The 18,998-nt window shown below is 35.3% G+C and overlaps 1 protein-coding gene across 1 annotated transcript in view; it reads right to left on the bottom strand.

The window, feature by feature from the left end:
* Positions 1 to 18,998, bottom strand: part of FCHO2 (FCH and mu domain containing endocytic adaptor 2) — a 120,991-nt gene that overhangs the window by 63,441 nt on the left and 38,552 nt on the right. Inside the window, exons 6-8 of the mRNA XM_039242073.1 lie at positions 10,371 to 10,475; positions 6,631 to 6,729; positions 5,231 to 5,327 (exon numbers count right to left, since the gene is read on the bottom strand). Of these exons, the coding sequence (XP_039098004.1) occupies positions 5,231 to 5,327; positions 6,631 to 6,729; positions 10,371 to 10,475 (301 nt within the window). The remainder of the gene's footprint in view (positions 1 to 5,230; positions 5,328 to 6,630; positions 6,730 to 10,370; positions 10,476 to 18,998) is intronic.

Genomic DNA, 18,998 nt, shown 5'->3' on the forward strand with positions numbered 1-18,998 from the left:
TTTCTTTTATCCTAAGCTTTATAATAATAAACATAACATAGTAGAAGCTAAAATTCTCCAAATATCTCAATTTCATTTAGGCAGTATGACCATAGGAATCTTAGTTTTCCTTTTTCCTTTGTGGCTGATTGTTTTTCACATGTACCTTTCTCAAGATTTTCATATTTTTATCTTTAAACACAGTAGAATCCCTGGAAGTCCTCAAAAGAAAGCTATAAACCTATATTATCATATAATGAAAATACAGATAAGAAGTCTTTAATTTAAACATATTATATACTGGCCTACCAATTTTTTAGGTTATTTATCCTTTTGTTACTTATAAAAAGAAATTTGATTAACTTCTAGGAATTATACAAACTGTATAGCAAAATCAGCAGAATGACTATAAAACAGCAAACTCCAAAAATAGGTTATAACCTCTTTTGACAAATAAAATACATGAGAATGGACAGGAATACTGGGACAGGAATACTAGTTATCAGAAGAGAGAAAGACATTCACAATTAGAAAACACCTGTTAATTCATAACCCTTTCAGACCAAAGGTGCTTTGACATTCAAAGCATCTGATTACAATGACTCCAATTCCAGAAGAGGCAGGCAGTACAACACTCAAAAAGTAATAACAAAAACAGCATGGAGGTTCCTCAAAAACTTAAAAATACAGCTACCATATGATCCAGCAATTCCACTTCTGGATATTTATCTGAAGAAAACAAAATCACTATCTCAAAAAGGTATCTACATGCCCATGTTCAGTGCAGCTTTATTTACAATAACCAAGATGGGGTAACAACCTAAGTGTCCACTGATGAATGACTGGATAAAGAAAATATGTTGTATATATACAATAGAATATTATTCAGCCATTAAAAGAAAGAAACCCTGCCATCTGCAACAACATGAATGGACCTTGCAAATATGTTAAATGAAATAAGTAAGAAAAAGACAAATACTATATGATCTCACTTTAATGTGGAACCTATAAAAAAAACCCACTCACAGATACAAATAACAGACTGGTGGTTGCCAAGGTAGGGGTTGAAGAGAAGGTGAAATGGCTAAAGATGGTCAAAAGGTACAAACTTCTACTTATAAGTAAGTCCTGGAGTTGTACTACACAGCACGGTGACTACAGTTAACAACACTATACTGTATATTTGAAAGCTGCTAAGAAAGAGTTCTTAAAAGTTTTCATCACAAGAGATGGGTGCTAACTAACCTTATTTTGGTAATTGTTTCTGATATACATGTATCAAATTATTACGCTGCACATTTAAAAATAATACTATGCGTTGGGGGCCCTGGTGGCTCAGTCGGTTAAGTGTCAGACTTCAGCTCAGGTCATGATCTCGCGGTTCGTGGGTTCAAGCCCAGTGTCAGGCTCTGTGCTGATAGCTAGCTCAGAGCCTGGAGGCTGTTTCAGATTCTGTGCCTCCTTCTCTCTCTGACCCTCCCCTGCTCACGCTGTCTCTGTCTCTCTCTCAGAAATAAATAAAACATTAAAAAAAATTTTTTTTAAATAATAATACTGTGTGTCAATCATCTTAATTTTTAAAAAAGTAATGACAAAAAACCAACTTCGTATAAGTAGTTTATAAAATCATCTCAATGAATACGGGAAAAAGTTGTAGTGTTCTCAGTGTTGATTTACATAGGAGAACTGGACACAAACTTAGAGGCTGTATCTTTGAACACATAACTGACTAAAGTAAAAAAGGTCATTTTTCGGCACAAGAATAACAGGTTAATTTTTAGATATACAAAATTTTTACACAACTGGGCCTCTTGGGGCGCCTAGGTGGCTCAGTCGGTTAAGCATCAGACTTTGGCTCAGGTCATGATCTCACGGTTCATGGGTTCGAGCCCCACGTCGGGCTCTGTGCTGACAGCTCAGTGCTTGGAGCCTGTTTCGGATTCTGTGTCTCCCTCTCTCTCTGACCCTCCCCTGCTCAAGCTTGCTCTCTCTCTCTCTGTCTCTCAGAAATAAGTTAAACATTTAAAAAATTTTTTTAAAAAAAATATGTATCCCAAAGCACAAAAACTAGTTTAAGAAGGAATTCATCCACCAGAGGGGGCCCTTACAAAACAGGAGAAATAAAATGTTAACAGCAATCAGCAGTATATACAATTGAAGGTTAGAATATATCTCATAAAAGTCTATAAATTCCATACAATCACATGCCAAATTCTGAGTATATTATTTTTCTGAGAAACAAAAAATTTTCATCACTGCAATAGGCTCCAGACTCATTTGTTCAAGTGCCAATAAGCTGAATAAATACACAGAAAGAGCTGTGACTTGTCACCCATAAGAAGCCAACTAGAGAAGTAATATTTATCTCATCCACTCCACTCCAACACCACTCTTGGGTTTTGGGGATTTTTTTTACAGTTACTTCGAGGACCACTTTTTAAAAAGTTAGTCATTTATAGTCACAGTGTCAGCCCTAGAGCAGTCACCTAACTCTGGATTCAGTGATTATTCTAGGAAAGCCCATGTCATCACCATCACCTGGACTCTGTCTTACCTCTTACCCTTTAGCTGCATAGGCATTTCCTACATATCACAGTATATCTTAAGACCAGAAAACATAAATTTAAAAGAATACAATATCCATTAGTTGCTACCCATTAATCAGGAATGTATTTTTTAACAAAAAATTTATTAAGTACTCAACAAATGTTACATTATCTTATGTAACCCTCACTCACAACAACCCCATATATGAGGCAAATACTATTATAATCCCCACTTTACAGACGAAGGCAATGAGGCTTAAAAATCTCACTGCTAGTGAAGAACCACCACAAGCTAGAGGGCTAAGTCCTGTGCTATATCACAGATAAGAAAATAACTGAAATTTTTACTGAGATAATTGCAGATTCATATACAGTTGTTAAAAAAAACCCACAATATTCTGTCACAAACAGGATATCGATAATAATACATCTACCAATACTGTTTAGTGTTCAAAGGCACTATTAACCAGACAATATATCTTTGCTTTTATCTATCAATACTTCTAAATGCTCAATATAAAAACTGTATTTGTTCTCCAATTGTTTATACCTCTCTTAGCTGATCTTCCCTTCTAATTTAATCTCTTTATAAGGAATTTTAGAGTTTCATACTTTTCTGTAGTTCTAGGTCTCAACATCCTCATTCTCCTTATATTTGTAAACTTGCTCAGTTCTAGTCTAATTTCTCCAAAGTATGGGCCCTGGAGTCAAGAATCCTGGCGTTTTAATATCAGCTCTGTGATGCACTAGCTTATTAGGCAAATCATTTAACCTCTCAACATTCGCAACATTTAAAATGAGCCCCCAGAGAGAATAATAGTACCTACTTCAACAGCTGCTAAAGATCAAAGTTTGCCTGCAAAGTGGTTGGCTCGGTTCATGGCAGAGAGTCGGTCTCATTACATCTTAACCATGATTATTTACTATTCCTCACCAAGACTTTTCTAATAGCAAATCCATCCACTGCAACCTCCTTAACATCATTACTTTACTATTATATGTCCATTTGTTCATTCACTCAATAAAAAAGTACTATTTACACATAAACAAGATAAACAAATGAATCAAATACAGAGCTTTTCTTCACATGTGCACAATTATTAAAATTTAAGGTAGACAGCAACAATGCCAGAAAAAAAAAAGGAAGAAAAAAAAAGTACAGTTAAAGTTCTATGGTATTTTCGATGGAGGAAGTAGCAAATGACCTGGGGTCTTCAAGAGTTAATTCACTTGACAACCACATGGAAAGACATGGGGCAGGAGAGAGGTGGGATGTAGCACCTCCTAGAATAAGAACATAAGGACAACTAGAGTACCAAGGGGAAACGGGGCATGTATAGGAAACAGTAAGCAGTCCCAGCTGGCTGCAGTGGAGGGTAATAAAGGAAAGAAAGACTAAAGACTCGTTGGGGACAGATCCTGAAAAGCTCTGAATCCAAATCCAGAGTCTAAATTTCATTCTGTCTATAATGAAAAGTCAAAGATATATGAGTAGTGCAATTATAATTTCATTATTGTATAGTCAAAATATGAATGTGTAACATGTAAAATGGATTAGAGCAGAAATATCTATTGTGCCAGTATTTAGAAATATGCTGCTGCAATTGATCAGGTGGGGAGAGAAAGCATGAAAAGACACGAAGGGAAAAATACTAACATAAGTAGACCAATGATTTCAAAGTTAATAAAGTGTAAAAAGAAAAAGTGAAGAAGATTCAGGTTACAAGCCTCAGTTCTGGTAAATGCACTAAAGAAAACCAACTCCTAGACCTCCCGACAAATCACTTATCTGTTTTCCTGAATTCCAAACCATATTTTCTTTACTAGATTGAATTATTTTTACCTGTCGGGTGAAAGAAATATCTTACAAGGACATGATATAGTAACTAATAAACAAAATTAAGAAATCAGGAAGAGTCTATGCTGAGCAAAACAAGAGAATGGGCTACTTACTACATTTGATACATCATAACATGCTTATTAAAAGTAAGATTCAGGCTACCATAATTATTCATTCATAAGACAGAAACCAGGATTCCTATATTCATCTATTCAGCGATACATCCTCAATGTCTAAAACAATATCTGAAAAAATACTTTTAGTGCAACAAGTATATATGTTCAATACATATGTAAGAAAATTTTTAAAGTTATTAAATTTTACAAAAAGTTTTCTGTTGGCCTCAGTACTCTGAGGGCTCAATATTCTCCCCTATTCTTCCTCTAAGATGGCCTTCTGTTCATACAGAATACAGACAATGATACTGTAATAGTACTATATGGCAATAGATGGTAGCTACGCTTGTGACGAGCACAGCAAAACTCATAGAGAAGGTGAAATCACCATGTTACATGCCTGAAACTAACATTATGTGTCAACAACCATGATACCCAGAAACATTTTTTAAATAAAAATAAAAAATAAAAATAAGCTGTTACTCTTTGAAAAATGTAAATAAACTGCAGCATATTAATTTACCAAAGGTTATAATAACCATTTTAATATTAAATGATTAGCCATCAAAGGCCAGAATAAAAATATTAGTTTAGTATATCAGACATAAAAGAAATGATATCTAATATTTTACACATATTTTTAGAGATCTCCCAAGCTCCATTTTGCGGTCTGGGAATTCAAAAGCAAATATATTTGTTCCTGAATGGGAAATTTGAATACATTTCCTTACAGAGTTTTATCATCTTACCAGGTCTTTCCTTCCCAGTGCCTTTTGACTCTGCAAATTTTTGTATCAAGCTTTCAACTGTAGTGTTAGCCATGTTATTAATAAATTCTTCATGGACCTATTAAAATGAAATAAATAGATTTTTTTCTTTTTCCATTAAAAATTCCTACTATGTTTCAGACAAAACTTCCACAAAGCAATTAATATTCATTATACCAAAATGTGGGGATTTTTTTTGACCCAAAGCCATTGAGAACTTTCATTTACCTAACATGCTCTTTTACCTCACGGTGTTAGTAAACCTGTGGGTACCAACCACTGTTTATATGAACCCCTTAAGATACAGCCTCACAGCCTTAAAAATCCAGGGAGTTCCTTGTTCTCATCTTTGAATGTTTCAGACACATAAATCTTAAGATAAATTAAAACTTATACAAATCTCTAACTTTAATGTTTAATAAAAAATAACAGACCTCATCTTTCTCTATTTCAATGCACTCCAAACTGTCATCATTAAACTGCTTTCATATTTCTGGAAAATTTTTTTAATTTTTCTTCTTAAAGATTTTCTTAAGTAATCTCTATGCCCAATGTGGGCCTTCAAATCACAACTCTTGAGATCAAGAACAACATGCTCTACCAACTGAGCCAGCCAGGCACCCCTATGTTTAAAAAATTTCTAAGCACAAGTTCTATACTGCTGCTCTAAATTATAAAACAGTAAAACTTATAAAAAAAAATTCAAAAACTGATAACTTCAGAGTTTTAATGTAAAAAGACTGAGCTATAACTAATCTTTTAAAATGTTGATGTATTTTTAAAAGAGAGACTGAGAGCAGGAGAGGGGCAGAGAGAGAAGGGAACAGGATCCTAAGCAGGCTTTGCAGGAGCCTGGTGCAGGGCTCAAATTCACGAACCCTGAGATCATGACCTGAGCCAGAGTGGGACATTAAACCGACTGAGCTGCCCAGGTGCCCCAGAGCTATAGTTAATTTTAAAAATTAATTTGAATTATCATCCTTGGTAGCCAAACAATGAAAACCCAGTTTATTTTATATTTAACACATGTAACTACATATTCTTTATCTGAAACAATTCAGTATCATATGGAGTTTTGGATTTTTTTTTTTTTAATTTTTTTAAGGTTTTTTATTTATTTCTAGGAGAGAGAGAGAGAGAGACAGCGCGAGCAAGGGAGAGAGAGGGGGTCACCGACTGAAACAGGCTCCAGGCTCTGAGCTGGCAGTCAGCACAGAGCCCGACGCGGGGCTCGAACCCACGAACCGCGAGATCATGACCTAAACGAAAGTCAGACGCTTAACCGACTAAGCCACCCAGGCGCCCCGAGTTTTGGATTTTTTAAAGAGTCATAAATGAACATAAAATTTTCATGAATCAGTTCAACAAAAGGAAAAACTTACCTGTCCTATTTGCAAATGAATTTCCTTTATAGCATTTGACAAGGATTCTATAATTTCCTTTATGTGAATGACATGAGCTTCTTCAATATCTTGAAATTTCTGGGTAACAAATGTGAACAGTTATATATATATACATAAAAGAAATATACACACACACTCTCTCTCTCTGAAATCAAAAGACTTTTTTTATATACTTTATTATTTTAGGTAATCTCTACACCCAATGTGGGGCTTGACTGAACTCGTGACCCTGAAACCCCAAGATAAAGAGTCACATGCTCTACCAACTGAGCCTGAAATCAAAACACCTTTTAAGTTATCTTAATACAGCTAACAAATTTAGTGAGCTACCATTGTTATGTAATGTGTAACAATACTTCTAGATAAATGGGTCCAGTAAACATAATGAAATGTTTAACTTTTTATTGTTAGTTTTTTGTTATGCCATTTCTCAGGCACATATGAACTTGATTTTGAAGATACCACAAATTAAAATCTATAATCACAGTCAGAAAATTAGAAGGAGACCCAAATGAGAAGTATCACAACAGCCAAGCCAACACAGAAGGGTTTCAAACCAAAGACCAATTAGTTGACAGAGCAAAAACTACTGTTTACGTCTGAAGACTTTACAATCTAACCCAAAGTCTCTCAGAGTATGTTTCTAATCCTTGAAATGTTAACACGCAGCCTTCAAAAGAAATAATCTATGGTCAAAGAAATGTGGAAAAGCCTGTATATTCGATGTCAGCAGTTCTCAACTGAAGGTGGGGATATATCCAATCACCTGGAAAATGTTTTTAAACTCCAGAACCCACAGATTCTCTACAACTACCTGGGGAATAGAAGCGGAAAAAGATGAAAATGATGTTTAGGAAAATTTCCTGGGTCATTCTGATTATTTATTCCCCAGGAAGAAAACCACTGCTAGACTTAGCTTTCAATACACAGATTGAAAACCCCGAGAAATACTGAAATAAAACATGTTTTCATTTTGCTTAACCCAGTGTTTTCTAAATTTCTTTGACCACACAACCCTTTTTGTTTTTCTTCTTCTCTTAATATCTATTAATATCTCAAAGAACAATAATAATCCTCAAAACAGGATTTCGGAAATGCTGAACTAGCTTTTTTCAAACAAAATATATTTGTCATTTCTACTGCACAAACCTGACTACCCATGTTCTTTGTTTTTTTGTGAGGTTTTTTGGGGGTTTCTTTTTTTGTTTGTTTTTTGGGGTTTTTTTGCTAAATTAAATCAGTTCTAAGAAACAGGCCTAAATGCCTTGTCATTTTTCTCTCGTTAGTTTAGCAAATTAAATTCCTCACCCTATATTTAATACACAATTTTCTTCAGCAGTGAGTTATATGACCAGAAAATCACTAAGCCAAATATCATATATATAAAGGGTCTGAACTTTTCTAAAAAAATCCAATAATGATGAAATTATAGTTTTGGCAGTAATGCAACCAAAGTTCACAAACTTTAACCGATTTTATTCAAGAAAAATGGCAGAGTTAAAATGTCTTATCTTGACTAATGCTGATCAAATCAATGAGTATCAATATTTCAAAATTCTGAGTTACTCTCTTAGGAACTGAGGAATATTCAGCAGAAGCATGATTCTTGTTTATGTTCATATTCTAAGAATTCGCCCTCAGCTTAAATTTCTGCAATTTCATAAACCAGAAATTTCCTCACAAGACAGACCCAAATCCAGAAAAGCTTGGTCAAACATCCACAAATTTCATATGAATATTATCTAATTCCAAGAAAAGTGTGCCATTTTCTCAATCTTGTTTTAAAAAGCTACACCAAAAAAGACATATCCTTAATTATTTATAACTAAGTCACATAGAAACTCAAAAGTGTGATTCCAATACAATTTAGAAATTGTGCTGAGTTTTTTTTTTTAGGGGGTGGGGGATGTGCTAAATATCACAATTCCTCAGAATCAGTGACTACTAAACTCAGAGTAATTCAGCAATGGGACTTCTTTTTAGAAGGAAATGTAAACCCTACTAGAGCCTGGTCCTTGCCTATCTCTTTAATCTCACTTCTTACCACTATCTCTTCGCTTAGCTTTATTAAGTACTCTGCTTTCATACCTCTGGGTCTTATACCCCTGGGTCCCCAATGCTTGGAACACCATGCCCTAGAATGCATCCCTTTAGTCATGCTTCGTCTCAGTTTTAAATCTCACTTCTCCAAAAAGGCCTTTCCTAACTCCCAAATCCAAATTAGGTTGCTCCTATTATTCTATCTCATAGAATCCTTCTTTTCCTTGTAACAGGTATAATAATTCAAAACTTTAATATTTAACCATGTGCTTAATGTCTGCCTCCCTCCTCTATATGACACACTCCACCTAGAGCAGGAAGTTGTTTGTTTCATTTACATGTATACCATATACACCCAGCAAGTAGCACAGTGCCTACAATACTCTAAGAGAGAGGCACATACACCTGCACACAAGCATGAAAGACTTTTGATTTCTGAAATGTGCCTCAATCATCACTCCAAGCAGGAAGACTCCCTAGAATTCAAAAAGGCAGATTAATATAAACTCCTTCTTCACACTTACTTAATGCCTACCAAGTGCTGGGAACTATTTTAAATGCTGAGGAAATAATAAATCAATCCTTACTGCCACAGAACTTAGCCTTTAGTGGAGGAAGACGAACAATAAAAAAATATGGTTGCTTCACTACATTCAAATATGATGACTAAAAACAATGTTCTAAGAAGAGGTTCCTTGGAGCACCCCAGTGGCTCAGTCAATTAAGCATCTCACTTTTGACTTCGGCTCAGGTCAAGGTTCATGGGTTTGGGCCCCACATCTGCCTCTGCGCTGACAGCATAAAGTCTGCTTGAGATTCTGTCTCCCTCTCTCTCTGCCCCTCCCCTGCTTGCTCACTCACTCTCAAAAAAAACAAACAAACAAACAAAACCAGCAAAAAAAACCCCTACGTTTAAAATAAAGAAGAAGAGGTTCCTTCACCAGCCTCAATACCAGAGTGCAGAAGATGCAGAATAGGTACCAACAGCCCATGATGAATAAGAACATGACAAATAAACCCTGGCCATTGTAAGCACTGAGATGTGGGGCTCTGGCACCTCAGCACCCCCAGCCTGTCCTGACAAAGTGCTAAGGAGCAGAACAAGAAAAGAGTACAACAGAGTGGGGGTAGAAGTTTTAGGTATGATTCATAAAAGGCACCCACCTTAAACCTAGGCCTTTAATTAAGGTTCTAAGAACATCCAATAGGGTATAAATTATCCCAAGTTTATGGGAGACAGACTTTATTTTTTATTGTCTGTCTTCCCCAACTAAATGGAAGTTCTATGAGAGCAGGGATGCTTGATTCTTTTCTTAACAGCTATATTCTCCGCAGTGAATCATTTCCAGTTCTCTTAAGCAGAAGTCAATTTTAAAATTCATACATAAGGCTAACGATCAGCAGTGTCTTCATCATCTACTAGTGTCCTCACTTTCCCCAATTCTCTGTAAACAGTCTTTTCTGCTGTACCTGAATAACCTCTTATGATGTCATAATTATTGCATCTTGGTCCTTGCTCTCCAAAACAAGATATGTATCTTTAAAACAGCATTAAAAAAAAATACAGACTGTGTATTTTAACATTTCTAATACTAAAAAATTATACAGCACAAAAATCATATTATTTATATCAGTAAAACAAATATCCTGTTTTAGATTTAAAGCTTTAAAATACCAACCTGAGCTGTTTCTGTCATTTTCTGTTCAAAATCAGCTTTTGCTAAAGCATATTTTTCCACGTAAAGTTTATAGGTATCTGTAGCTTTCTTAGATTTAACCGCTGCCTGTAAGAAAACAAAAACATTTTTAACTATATAATGACCTGTTTTGTTTCCTGATATAAATGCATTTTAAGGGTGAGGCCTATGGTGAGTGCCACAGGACATAAACTAACTTTAATACCTCTTTTCAACTCCTCATTAGCAATATTTTTTGTTACAGTCACAGAATAACACAGAAACTAAACACTGATTTCTCCTTTCTGTCTCCTTTCAAAACACAGAATGTGCTTGGAAAAGTTAAAATACTCTCATTTTATAACTCAGGTAAGATCATATAACCACATTCTAGTGGTATGTGTTACTACTAAGAATTCATGAACAAAAATGAGACAATACCATCAGAATGTGCTTGACACTCTTCCACACCTGTGAGTCTTCTTTCCTCCCACAATATACACATATTCCATTTAATGTCTGATTAATAACCACAAAGGTAGCTCAAAAGTTGAGAAAATCAGTTTTCCTTGATGTTTCTCAATTTCCATTATGCTTCAACAAATCTATAAATCTGTTTTTAATCATTGTCTTTATTTCAAGATTTCTTTTTTTTTTTGAGGGACGGAGGGGCAGAGGGAGAGAGAGAATCTTAAGCAGGTTCCAGGCCCAGCACGGAGCCTGACGCAGGCCTCAATCTCACAAACTGTGAGATCGTGACCTGAACCAAAATCAAGAGTTGGACACTTAACGGAATGAGCTACCCAGATATCCCTTAATATTTCGATTTCTAGGGGTACCTGGGTAGCTCAGTCGGTTGAGTGTCCAGCTTCGGCTCAGGTCATGATCTCACGGTTCATGGGTTCGAGCTCCACATCGGGCTCTGTGCTGACAGCTCAGAGCCTGAAGCCTGTCTTCGGACTCAGTGTCTCCTTCTCTCTCTGACCCTCCCCTGCTCACGCTCTCTCTCTCTCTCTCTCTCTCAAAAATAAATAAAAACATTAAAAAAATTTTTTAAAAATATTTCGATCTCTAAAAAGTTGTTATTGCCTTATAGCTCTAGTTTTATCAAAGTAACTTACTCAAAACTTTAGATCAAAAACTTGATATATTAAATATTAGGCAGTAAGGAATATAAAGATAAATTATATAGGGATCTTTTCCTTAAGGGCTTCATAAAAGTAGTAGAACCTTTTTTTACCTAGAAATCAGTAGAAAGCCAACAAAGCCACAGAAGTAAAGATAAATTCTATGGAAGACAGACATTCAGGAAAAAGAAAGATTATGTATAATTTGTAGGGTGTAGCAAATATCTATCCAGAAACAACAATTCTCAAAGGATGGTTTGATCAATTTGGACATGGAAAGTTTGGGGTGTGAGGAGTGTTGATAAAAATAAGAATTCAAAGAAGATTTAAAAAAGATAAGGATTTCAAGATAAAATATCTGATGCATTTTCTTGATAAATAAGAGATGGTCTGCTAAGAGAAGGAACTGGGGCACCTGGGTGGCGGAGTCTGTTGAACATGTGACTCTTGATTTCAGCTCAGGTCATGATCCCAGGGTCATGGGATCAAGCCCTGTATCGGGCTCTGCACTAAGCATGGAGCCTGCTTAAGATTCTTTCTCTCCCATTGCCCCTTTCTCCCACTGGCACACTCTCTCTCTTTAAAATAAAAATGTAGGGGCACCTGGGTGGCTCAGTTGGTTAGGCATCCGACTTCGGCTCAGGTCACAATCTCATAGTTCATGGGTTCAAGCCCCACGTCAGGCTCTGTGCTGACAGCTAGCTAAGAGCCTGGAGACTACTCCGGATCCTGTGTCTCCCTCTGTCTCCTACCCTCCTCTGCTCATGCTGTCTCTCTCTCTCTCTCTCTCTCTCTCTGAAGTAAATAAAACATTAAAAACTAAACTAACAAAAAATTATAAAAAATAAAATAAAAATGTAAAAAATTTTTTTCAAAAAGAAATAAAGAGTGGGGAAGGGTAGGGAGGGCTGAGAGCTTCGGGAGAATAAAAAAAAAATTCAAACCAGGGTTGTGGAAGATACAAAAGGTAACAACTAGATGAGTAGAAGTACCACTAAGAGCTAAGTAAAGATGGGAAACGTGGAATCTGTAAAAAGCTAATCAGAATCAACATGAAATTATGTTCAAGAATAAGAATTAGAAACAGAAAGTTGAGTTTACCTGAAAGTTTAGGATTGACAAGAGATATAGACAGCCTACTGTCTAAAAAGGGCCCAGTGTTTGCTACTTAAACTATAACTACATACATTATATTAAACATAGATGCTCCATGCTTTCTTGCATTCTTAAATAAATAATATAGGATGCCATTTTATCTTACAGTATACAGAAAAGTGGTTTTGCAGCCAGAAGGCTCTGTCTTGGAGCTTTACATAGTTCTTCCTAAAATGGAAGAATACTATCTATTTTTTAAAGCTTTGGCAGTGATGAAATGTAACTTATACAAAATGACTGGGACAGGGTCTGGCATACAGTTAAATCTATAAAATAAATGGCATTTGCTATTATTATGGTTTCTAAAAGTAATACCAGAATGAAGATAGATCACTGTATTTTGTGGGTTTTTTGTATCTAACAGCTATACTTAGTTCTCCATCCCTAGATTAAGAGGTTAAAACCTGCAGTGATTTACGGGGCACCTGGGTGGCTTAGTCGGTTAAGCGTCCGACTTTAGCTTAGGTCATGATCTCACGGTTCGTGGGTTCGAGCCCCGCGTCGGGCTCTGTGCTGACTGCCAGCTCAGAGCCTGGAGCCTGTTTCAGTCTGTGACTCCCTCTCTCTCTGACTCTCCCCTGCTCACACTGTTTCTCTCTCTCCTAGAAATAAATAAAACATTAAAAAAAAAACCACCTACAATGATTTTCAAGTTTGCTCTATGGATTTTGTTGGGTTTTTTTTGTTCTTTGAGTTTTTGTTTTTGTTTTTTTACCCTTTTCCTATTGTCTCAGGCCATTTGACACTATTTATACTATGGTTAGTATAGTTCCTCTAATATCCTGGCCTTGTTCAAACACATAACAATGAGATGAGATAAATATTTAAAATTTACTAAGTATGTTCATAGGAAGCCCAGATTTAAGAAAACATTTTAATGTTGTGATTATCTGGGTTTCCTTTGGGTCTTTTTAATACCAACAGACTTCAGTCTCTTCTTCCAGCTACCTAAAGTTTCAGTCTGTGCAAGAATGATAAGCAACTTAACAGTCCATGGAGTGACTTTCAGGAACAGAGCCTAGCAAAATAATGTAGTTCCAAGGGCAGCCCCTTCTTTGCTTATTCTTTATCCTAACACTTAGCCCTTTTTTCTGCTGCCTATTAAGTTACTACCTAACAATTTATGTGCTAACTACAGAGAAAGATCCGAGTTGTGTGATCAGTCCTAGAGATATTTGCAATTTGAAAGAAATTCATAAAAATGGAAAATCTCCCCAAAACATAACTGTAATGATTGTGTCTATACTTTTAACAGTAATTTATTTTGTGAGATCTTCCTGTTTTCTTTTTCATAGGTTCTGTACAAAATAAGACACTCTCCTCTTTCTAAACTTGCCATTAAAGCCTCTAACCTCTTGCTCTGCACTATTCAATATGTTTTGGCTCCCCCAAAAGAAGGAAGTTTCTTGAATACAAAAGGGGAAAATACGTATTTTAACCTTTAATAACCTTCATAACATCTAGCATAATGACAAGCACACGGTAGGAACTAAATCATTAACTTACTATTGCACAGAAATTATCACGTTATACTCTAACAATCAGAAAAATATTTGAGGGGTGTCTGGGCAGCTCAATCGGTGAAGTGTCTGACTTTGGCTCAGGTCATGAACTCGCAGTTCCTGAGTTCAAGCCCTGCACTGGGCTCCCTGCTGTCAGTGCAGAGCTCACTTTAGATCCTCTGTCTCCCTCTCTCTCTTCCCCTCCCCTGAACGCGCACACGCACACACATTCTCTCTCTCAAAAATAAATGAATATTAAAAATATATATATTTGAATAAGCCACTTAAACAGCCAAGAATCTAATCTTTAGCCTATACTTAAAGTAAAATAAACTTAATTTTATTGTATTAAGAACAGGAAAAATTCAAATAATATTTTGCTATAATCATTTTTTCCAAGTAAACATATATGCTGTGTTGCAAACAATACAATGATAGTGTCTCACACACAAGAAATTTATAATCTAACAGAAATAAAAGATCACTGCATGGAGGGCCATTACTCCTTATAGAAGACTTATCATATTATTTCTACAATGTAAACAAAGCAATTATTTCACATTATTCATTAAAGTTATAGGACTTTAAGAGATGGAAAGAAATTCCTGAAGCATCATCTCCTCTTCCTAAACTCAGACTCTAGAATTCAAACTAGTTTTGGTACTCAAATTTTTACTGAGTCAAAAGAGTTAGAAGTAATTAATTTTAAATGTTTATACTGTCATACTTAACCTTCTTTTTTTCCTCCCAGAATATTCTCACTGTAAATCTTGGTCTAGCTATTCAACTCAGCATACAAACTTCTTTGTCCATTATTTCTAACCATAAAATTATTATCTTCATCTCAAAAGTTCAGAGCAGGATATAACTCAGAATGTAAACAGATAAGTCTTTGGGAGCCTACTTTCTGATACCAGGAAGCTGTGTAAAATTTCACTTCTCTTATTTGGAGGCATGAAGCAAGAGAGAAGTAGCCTTTAAAGTTCTAATTTTTTTTACATCAGCCCTCACTCTTCAAAGGTAAAAATAATATACCAGAATCTTAAGGAAATTATATACCAACTTAAAGTAGTATCCTGGAATACTAACAAAAGCAGTACTTAATCATAAAGGAGTAAAAAAAAAAAAAAAAAAAAAACCCTGTTGACTCACAAAGTTTTAAGTAATGACAAAAACAAATTTAAAGAAAAATAAGGTATTATATAAAAATATGTAGAAACCAATTTTAGAATGTTATTGTACTGGGAACACCTTTACTTATTTCTTTTAATTTCTTTTAATATATATTCATTTTTGAGAGAGACAAAGAGACAGAGAATGAGCGGGGGAGGGGCAGAGAAAGAGGGAGACAAAATCCGAAGCAGGCTCCAGGCTCTGAGCTGTCAGCACAGAGACAAGAGGGCTCGAACCCAGAAGCTGTGAGATCATCACCTGAGCCCAAGTCGACACCTAATGACTAAGCCACCCAGGTGCCCCTTTACTTCTTAAAGCAAGAAGAGAACTCATAGGAAACAACTATACAGTTAACTAAAAACAACTTTCTAAGTAAATATACTTAGAAATGCTGTAAATTCTAGGGCAGAATTATAAAAACTGAAATCTTAGTAATGAACTTATCACTTTCATAAAGTCATTAAAAAGGGAAGTTGGAGCATTTGTTCTTAAATGAGGAAATTATGCTTATAAAAAAACAGCTACATTTCTTCTCACAAATAAAAGATTGGCTTTAACATATTACCTATTGACAATAAAATAAATCCCACATTGTACTGATTTCTTTAGCATTATAAATAATGTGAGCTATCAGCACAGAGCCTGACACAGGGCTCGAACTCACAAACTGTGAGATCATGACCTGAGCCGAAGTTAGACACTTAACCGAATGAGCCACCAAGGTGCCCCTAAGTGCCTGTAATTTTTATAGTAAAATCCTAAGAAGTAAATATATACATATGAATTAAGTATTTAGTCACAGTCCATAAATGAGTGCCTTCTAAAGTGTTTTATAAAAAATTAAGAGCTTTTAAGTAAATATCAGAGGAATACTATGTCATAATAGCCATAGTATTTTTCAAATTTATTAAAGGAAAATGGTTCAAAGATTTGTTTTTAAAAATCTATATTCATGTTAATAAAAAGCTTGTTATAGGACAAAATTAATGATTTACTTAGACTTGGATTTGAACATATATAAATCAGACACCCAATAACACATTTAGTACTAACAGTAAAGTTATCACCTCAGAGCAAAACAATTAGAAAAAAGCACCCCTTCCTCTGGGTCTATGCCACAAGACAAGTGAAGCACAGACCATTAACTCACAAACCCTGGACACAACTGAATACTACAGTATGTTAATCAAAAAGAAATCTTTTACTTTAATCTAAATCATTACCTTATATTAAGCCTTTTTTTGTTTATATCAAAAGATTCAGACAGTCATTTCCTTAAGCATAATCTCTAGTTACCATAGACTTTTCAAGGGGTCACTGTACACAGGTGCTGTGTTAAACCCATTGGGTTTCATTTAAAATAAAAAAAAAAAAAAGCAAAGAGCAGTATTTAGCCTAAGAGTACCATAACCCTCTGGAAAATTTCAATTAACTGAGATAGCACACTTTTGATTAATGATATGGAATCCATACCAATTTACTGACCTGTATGTTATAGTACATACTATAAGGAACTGTTCCTATAGCTCACATTTTATTTTTTTTTTAATAACAAAACCAGTAATGTTGCCATTTTATTTTTTTATTTTATTATATTTTTTTTTACAAATAGTTTATTGTCAAATTAGTTTCCACATAACACCCAGTGCTCATCCCAGCAAGTGCCCTCCTCCATGCCCATCTCCCCCCTCCCCCCCACATCCATCAGTCCTCAGTTTTTGTCAGCATTCAAGTCTCTCATGGTTTGCCTCTCTCCCTTTCCCCCACCATTTCCCCCCTTCTTCTCCCCCTTGTTCCTCCGTCAAGTTCCTCCTAATCCTCCTATACGTGCAAACATATGATATTTGTCCTTCTCTGCCTGACTTATTTCGTATAGCTCACATTTTAAAAAATAATTCTCTTAGTTTGAAATATAGTTGGCTTGGGGCACCTGGGTAACTTGACGACAGTTAAGCGTCTGACTCTGGATTTCAGCTCAGGTCATGAGATCAAGACCCATGTCGGGCTCTGTGCTAACAGTGCAGAACCTGCTTAGGATTCTCTCTCTCTCTCTCTCTCTCTCTCCCCTCCCCTTCTCTACCTCTCCCCTGTTCAACCTCACTCTCTCAAAATAAATAAACTTTAAAAAATGAAAAAAATAAAATGAAATATAGTTGACTTTATACTATCTTTGTTCCTATCTTTTTTATTTTTTGGAAAAAATTAATAATTACATACACAAAGGGTGCCCCCTGCTCTTACCAGTCCCATTCCCCACTTGCTCTGCCAAGGTAACTCCCAATATATGGCACAGTGTTTACTATCCCTAAGTATGTCCCTAAGAAAGTTAATTATACTTACAAGGTTTGTTTTTGTTTGTTGTTGCCGAAAATTAAAGATTATGTAAAAAGTATCAACATCTACATATTCTTCTGGAACTTTGCTTTTCTTGCTCAATATGATGCTTTTTAGATAAACCCAAGTCAATGTTAATTCATGTCATTCTAGCTCATTTGTTTTTTTGTTTTTGATTTTATGATAAACATTTTAGAATACACAAAAGGAGTATAATGAATTCCATTAACCAATCACATAACTTCTGGATTCCATTCAATCTTCCCCCTCCAACATGGTTTTTTGCTAGAATATTTTAAATCCCAGATCTACCATTTTACCCTATATAATTTATTTGAACTGAATAGCCCCATCATATGAAAAACTCTTCTGTTGCTAAACACTAAGGTTGTTTTACATAATTAGAAGGTTTTTTTTCAATTTGAAAATCAACCAATTATTAGAAGTCTAATTCATTTATACATATTATGGTTTTGGTATATTTGACCTTACTTCTTCCAACTTATTTTGATATTTCTGCCTAACATTCTTTTTTTCCCTATTTCCTCCTCCTTCTCCTTATGAATAAATTTTAATATCCTCTTTTCTTTTAGACTTTTTAAAAGAGTTAAAATATACTTCAACTCTTTTAGAAGTTATGTTTAACGTACATACTTGATAACTACTAACTCTAATACACCTTTAATTTATAAAATACATCATCCTCTTGTGTATCATTAAAATAGAAAAATGCTACCAACTAAAGCATAGAATAATGCTTTCTTATCACTTAAAATTATAATTTTATGCTTTTTGAGAGAGAGTGTGCCTAACCAAGCAAGGGAGGAGCAGAGGGAGAGAGACAAAGAATCCCAAGCAGGCTCCACACTCAGCACGGAGCCTGTGGGGGAGGTTCAATCCCACAACCGTAATATCATAGCGAGAGACAAAATCAAGAGCTGGACGTTCAACTGACTGAGCCAACCAGGCACCTCCCTAATTTTATGCTTTTAAAGGAGCCCTTTTAGACTCAAACACTTAAAGGTACATTTTTATTCTATTACCACTCCTATGTAATACAGAATAAAAAAGGAAAGCTCTGACATACTCTTAAATCTTCCTCAAATTTGTATTTTCAGCCTTCTCAATTGCTTTCCAATTAAGAGGCTGCTGGGGTCTGGTTTTTTTCCCATACAGTATTATCCTCAATGTCATCAAGATCATTACTGATATAGCACTTCTTAAAAATGCTCTGTTATTAGCTCCTGATTTTCTTCTAAACACCTGTGCTTGCGTTTTCTTAATCTTACCAGGTCTCAACAAAAGGTGTTCAGACAATACCAGAACAATTCCTTCCTCAA

This window comes from Hyaena hyaena, unplaced genomic scaffold (assembly GCF_003009895.1).
Source record: "Hyaena hyaena isolate Hyena2069 unplaced genomic scaffold, ASM300989v1 scaffold_205, whole genome shotgun sequence".
Classification (NCBI taxonomy): Eukaryota; Metazoa; Chordata; class Mammalia; order Carnivora; family Hyaenidae; genus Hyaena; species Hyaena hyaena.